The sequence below is a fragment of the Lampris incognitus genome, chromosome 1, assembly GCF_029633865.1.
Source record: "Lampris incognitus isolate fLamInc1 chromosome 1, fLamInc1.hap2, whole genome shotgun sequence".
In the NCBI taxonomy this organism is placed as follows: Eukaryota; Metazoa; Chordata; class Actinopteri; order Lampriformes; family Lampridae; genus Lampris; species Lampris incognitus.
The window spans coordinates 147,303,019-147,309,018 of record NC_079211.1 but is presented as its reverse complement, the minus strand read 5'-3'; the positions used below and the strand labels follow the sequence as shown (position 1 = coordinate 147,309,018).

The following is a 6,000-nucleotide window of genomic DNA, read 5'->3' as shown; positions in this document are numbered from 1 at the left end:
TGCACCACAAGGCGACATCACTAACCGCTCGGCTAAAGTGTCAAACTAGGGGCTAATGTGTCTTATTAGTAGTTTACACAATCATTCAATTAAGCTGGAAGCCAAGGATGTAGTACTACATTCTAGCGTGCATGGATAAGTAGACGATTCGGTCCTTTTAGTCGACTGGTTAACGTTGTGGCTTGCGGAGTGGGAGACACGGGTTCGCGTCCCGGCTCTGGCGACGGTCTCCCGGACTGCCCCCCCCCCCCGAATTCGCTGCATTGGTGTCAGAAGTGGGATGGTGGGACCGTAGGGTTGTTAGAAACTTGAGTTTTATGCCTACATCTGTTTAATTATTTTTATTGTCTTTTTATTTATTTTGTTATGTTACGTTTACCCTATGTCTTGATAACTTACTGATTGTAATGTTGTACTGAGAATGGAGTCATACTCTATCCTTACTTTATAAGGACGCCTTAATATGTTGTTTCTGTCTCAATGTTTGTTAACCTAATACTCGTTTCTCCAATAGACAGTGGGGTGGAGGTGGGGGGGGGGGGCAAAAAACAACCTTGTTTGTAGTCCCAGAAAACGAGAGTCAACAGGTCTGTTTCTCTCCGTCTCCTACATCCACTATATCACAACACTGTTCCACTGGAAGCCTGACTGTCCAACACAAACCCCCACATCACCTCCACCTTCCACATGGAGGAAACGGTGACTGATGGAGAAACGTCACACGGGTCTCAGCTTCGAGCCGGTCTGTATGTTCATCTCATCGCCCTCTTTTGTATTTCAATCAACACTTATCGATAAGAGTGATCTCCCCTCAGGTGGGATGGAGGTTTTCTCCCATCACTTTTTTTTGTTGCCAAATTTAACCTTCTGGGCCAAATCATTTAATATTTGCCTCAATTTAATATGCTGTGCAGGTACTGACATTTTTCGAGACAATTTTACGAAGAAAACCCATTATGTTCTGCATTATGTTCCACAGGGCGGCACGGTGGTGCAGTGGTTAGCACGGTCGCCTCACAGTAAGGTGGTCCTGGGTTCGAGCCCTGAGGTAGTCCAACCTTGGGGGTCGTCCCCTGTGTGGAGTTTGCATGTTCTCCCCATGTCTGTGTGGGTTTCCTCCGGGTGCTCCGGTTTCCTCCCACAGTCCAAAGACATGTAGGTCAGGTGACTCGGCCGTACTAAATTGTCTCTAGGTGTGAATGTGTGGGTGTGTGGGCCCTGTGTTGGACTGGTGGCCTGTCCAGGTTGTCTCCCCGCCTGCCACCCAATGACTGCTGGGATAGGCTCCAGCATCCCCACAACCCTGAGAGCAGGATAAGCGGGTTTGGATAATGGATGATGTTCCACAGATGAGCTTCTCCGACGCTACGACGACTTCCTCAGGGAGGCGTTACGTCACATACGATTGTTAATAACAGACAAGAGAAAATGACGTCGCAAGTAAAGAAACCGCAGACAGATGTTAACAAAAGCCATCCATCCTCCTCGTTTTATTTTCAGAAACACAAAAGCTCAGTTTATTCACAATCTTATTTAATAGAAAACGAAAAAATGTCTTGTACAAACATTTAAATTGAATGAGGGCAAAAAAACAAAACAAAACAAAACAAAACAAACAAAAACAAGACAAATGAAAAGGAAGGTCTGTACACGTTAGTCAAGAAAAGAAGGGAAATCCAGTCACACCGACAAGCAGACAGACTGTCTGACTGGAAAAAGAGACACTTAAAGCCGTAATGCTCGCAACTTTCCCTTTTGTGAGGTCAACATGAAGTCCGTCCGTCCGTCCGTCCGTGTGTTGTGCTGAGTGGCGTCCTCGGGCTGCTGAGACCTCAGGACAGGATGTCGGTACGTAAAGACTCGCACGCAGGAAAGCCACCCGGCGAGGTTTCTCCAACACCCGCCGCTGCGTTTCTCAGTCGTGGTTTACGGACAGGGCAGGGCAGACGGAGAGGTCACAAGAAGGACATTTAGTGGAAAAAACGAGAGCTGGGTGACCCTTCACCCCAACTCTCCATATTTACAAAAAATAAAAAACAGAAAAACAGCAGGCTCACTCCTCTTCTTCCTCGTGATGAAGAGCAATGAAACTCGTTCTTCTGTGAATTTGTAGCTTAGCCATGATTAATGTCCTTAAAAAAAAAAACCAGAAAGGTTTCTAAATAGAAGAGTTCAAAGGTCAACACCGGGCCAATGTCTCGAACGTCTCGGTGGGGGCAAACCAGCCGGGGTACACCTCGGCACCGGCCGGGATACACCTCGGCACAGTCGGCAGAGATTCGTAGTAGAGTGGCGCAGCAAAGCCGAGCTGGGCCAAAACAAACCAAATCCGGTCTGAGGGCGAGTCCAAATGTGTTGTGGCGTGTGTGGGTGTTTCATGTGGGTGTGTGTGTTATGCGTTGTGTGTGTGTGCGCGCGCGTTATTTAGTGCGGAGCAGCTCTAGTTGGTCCTGATATTCTGTGAAAAGTCTCTGGAATCGCAGGTTCTGACCGATGACAGGAAGCACCTCTCTGAGAAGCTCACGCTTAGATAGACCCTGTTCACAACCACACACACACACACACACACACACAGGAAATACCAACAAACAACAGGTTAGCAGGATGTGTGCAATGGTTGCTATACTAATAATAATAATCATCATCATCACTACATTTATATAGCGCTTCTCTAGACACCCAAAGCTTTAAGGTTTATGTGCAAGATTCGAGATTCAATCTTGAACGCACCTGCTTCATTTAACGTTTAGGTGACACGTTGTTCAAAGTTTTTATTGTTACATAAAAAAGTACACTATTATTTCGAATGAATAAAAAAATAAAAGCGCCGGTGGATAAACTTATAACGGTGTGTGTAATTCTTCGCTACACCTGCTGGGAGGGGCTCTGGCCTCGCTCCTCAACAGGAAATAGACGACCTAATTATGGACTACAGAAGACTGGAGCTGGACCCATAAAGTAGAATACGGGCATGTAAGTGATACTGAACTTTCATTTCATTCGGCCCAGCCACCGTATCGGACAAGAGCTCGGATGTCAGTGGACTCGTAATATTTAGGAAAACCAGGACTATTCTTTCAGCCAGAATCAGGCGGGTCAGCTGACTGTTGACTGACACCTCAGGTGAATCTATTGTTTCTATATATTCATTTAACCAAATCGACAAATGCTTGGTACAAGGAGCAGCGATCTGCGCTTTTATTTTGAAATAAAAGCATACCAGTATTGATAGTGATAATAAAATACCATTATGTTTTTTCTTCTCTCCTCAATTGTACCCGGCCAATTACCCCACTCTTCCGAGCCGTCCAGGTCGCTGCTCCACCCGCCTCTGCTGATCCGGGGGGGGGGGGGGCTGCAGACTACCACATGCCTCCTCCCATACATGTGGAGTTCGGCAGCCGCTTCTTTTCACCTGACAGTGAGGAGTTTCACCATGGGGACATAGCGCATGGGAGGATCACGCTATTCCCCCAGTTCCCCCTCCCCCCCTGAACAGGTGCCCCAACCGACCAGAGGAGGCGCTAGTGCAGTGACCAGGACACAAACCCACATCCGGCTTCCCACCCACAGACACGGCCAATTGTCTGCTATGCCACCCGGATGCCCACCATCATGTTTTTGGATTGATTGACGGTTGGATGGATTGATAAATAGATGGATGGATGGATAAGTAACTGGCTGAGTTTTACCAGAGTGGTAGGCTCCCAGGCTGTGGAGGCAGACTTGTGGACCGGACCCAGAAGTTCCTGACAAAGTTCTCTGAGACGATGCTCTGAACCTGGACCAGAAAGAACACATCCACATCCACACACACCCAAACACACACACAGACGGCACAGGAGAGCAGACTGAACCCCATCCAGGCTAACCAGACAACAGCAGACAGTCCAGCAGTTATACAGAGTCTGGGTTTGTGCATCGCAGCACATCCTAATGGAAACACTCATCACATGTTGGCAGTCACCTGATGCCATTTTCTGTTTGGCTCAGGAAGTTAAAGCCTTGATCCTGTACCCTATCTAACTATTCTGGGATGTGCGTGTTTCAGCTTTTTAGTTGTTAAACTGGCCCTAACCGCCCGAAAAGTCTTAAAGTGACTCAGTCCCACTTTTATGACTAGGAGTGAGACCATATTATCATCATTCCTCGGAAAGATCTCTTCAGTCCACCATTATCCTGACTCCTAACGAGTCAGGACTCCTGACTCGTTAGGAGTTCCCCGCAGAGGCTGTTGAGAACACTTAATCCGAATGGAAAACTTGCCCTGAGCAACTTTAGTCATGATGCAGTTTCTCCCATCGATGTCCACATCCTGTGCCATCTTGGCAGAAACAAAAGTTCCTATAATTTCCACTTCTGGTAACCAGAAAAAAATGCAACAGTAATGATTTCGGTCCTTCACAAACTCCCATCGGTAGGATAAAGAATTAAGCTTTGGACTGGAGTGGGGTAACAACCATTACTGTCCCATTTGATTGTCTCCTCCAGGAAATACAAGGCAAAAAATAGAAAATTTACAGGACTGTCGCTTTAAAAAAGCTACAGCTACCCTATTATCAGACAGGGACTGGCGTACCTTCATTGACCAGGAAGCGGGCGTAGATGAGAAGCCAGTAGCGATACTCCCGGGCGGAGAGCAGAGCGACGGCGGATGCAAGCTGGTTCTCCAGGAAGGCCAGTGTCACACTCTGCTGGAGCTGATGAGGGGTGGACGACAGACGAGAGGCCAGGCGACCAGCGCTAGAGAGAGAGAGAGACGGGTAAAGCTGTAATCCACATGAGGCCTTCTGGGAACTGGTCTGACTACACCATCAAAGGGGATCAGACAGGTCATGGATGACAGTGGAGGACTTTTAGAAAGGGTGGGGGGGCATTCAACATCAAGGGCAAGCAGAGAGACTCAGTGGCGAGAGAGGGACACACACAGGAGCGTTTGAGACATTTATGGAGGAGTTTATATTTTATTTCGAGGGGTTTACTGTGTGTCAGTCATACTTGAGGTTGCGTCCCTGCATGACAGCCAGCGGCCCAGACGACACAGATGCATCATGGGATGGCAGGCAATTCCTGAAGTCGGCACATTGGACAAGGGAGTCTCCTTTATCTGCTATCAGTGTCCTGTATGAGTGAGAGAAGAGAGGGGGGGGGTTAAAAAGTCAGCGTTATGGAGAGATATACAAGAGAGTCAAGACTGACTGAGTGATAAAACTTAACAGTGCAACAGTCTCATGTACAGGAACATGTATGCAAAAGTCTCCTGTCAAATCGTTTGACACCATACTGGTCTTAACACTGGTAACAATACTTTGTCAACAGGGCCACCTGGTGTCCGGTAACAGTCACTGCAACATACAGTGAAGTATTTTCTTTCGTTTTTGGCATTTTCCGCCTTCTTTGGACAGCAGTAGAGAGAGAGAGAGAGAGAGAGAGAGAGAGAGACAGGAAAGGCAGGGGGGAGAGAGGGGATGACATGCAGCAAAAGGCCCGGGCCGGATTCGAACCCAGCCCACTGCAGTAAGGACCCATGCTTACGTGGTACCATTCTACCAGGTGAGCCACCGGGGGTCCCCACGTGAAGTATTTTCTGACCCCAAGTCTCAGGGTTTGACTAAAAGGCAGCTTTTCGTTCATCGGCATCAACAGTTCAAAGGCCACCAGAGGTCAGTCTGGTCTTACCATGTCTAACCAGAGGTCAGTCTGGTCTTACCATGTTTAACCAGAGGTCAGTCTGGTCTTACCATGTTTAACCAGAGGTCAGTCTGGTCTTACCATGTCTAACCAGAGGTCAGTCTGGTCTTACCATGTTTAACCAGAGGTCAGTCTGGTCTTACCATGTCTAAGCAGAGGTCAGTCTGGTCTTACCATGTCTAACCAGAGGTCAGTCTGGTCTTACCATGTCTAAGCAGAGGTCAGTCTGGTCTTACCATGTCTAACCAGAGGTCAGTCTGGTCTTACCATGTCTCTAATCGATTACTCAATCAATCAACTTTACTGAAC

General features: G+C 47.7%; 1 protein-coding gene across 1 annotated transcript in view; it reads right to left on the bottom strand.

Moving 5' to 3' along the window:
• Window positions 1–1,779: 1,779 nt before the first annotated feature.
• Window positions 1,780–6,000, bottom strand: part of LOC130117320 (protein HIRA) — a 39,887-nt gene continuing 35,666 nt past the window's right edge. Inside the window, exons 22-25 of the mRNA XM_056285534.1 lie at window positions 4,999–5,121; window positions 4,580–4,743; window positions 3,693–3,781; window positions 1,780–2,537 (exon numbers count right to left, since the gene is read on the bottom strand). Of these exons, the coding sequence (XP_056141509.1) occupies window positions 2,421–2,537; window positions 3,693–3,781; window positions 4,580–4,743; window positions 4,999–5,121 (493 nt within the window). The 3' untranslated portion in view covers window positions 1,780–2,420. The remainder of the gene's footprint in view (window positions 2,538–3,692; window positions 3,782–4,579; window positions 4,744–4,998; window positions 5,122–6,000) is intronic.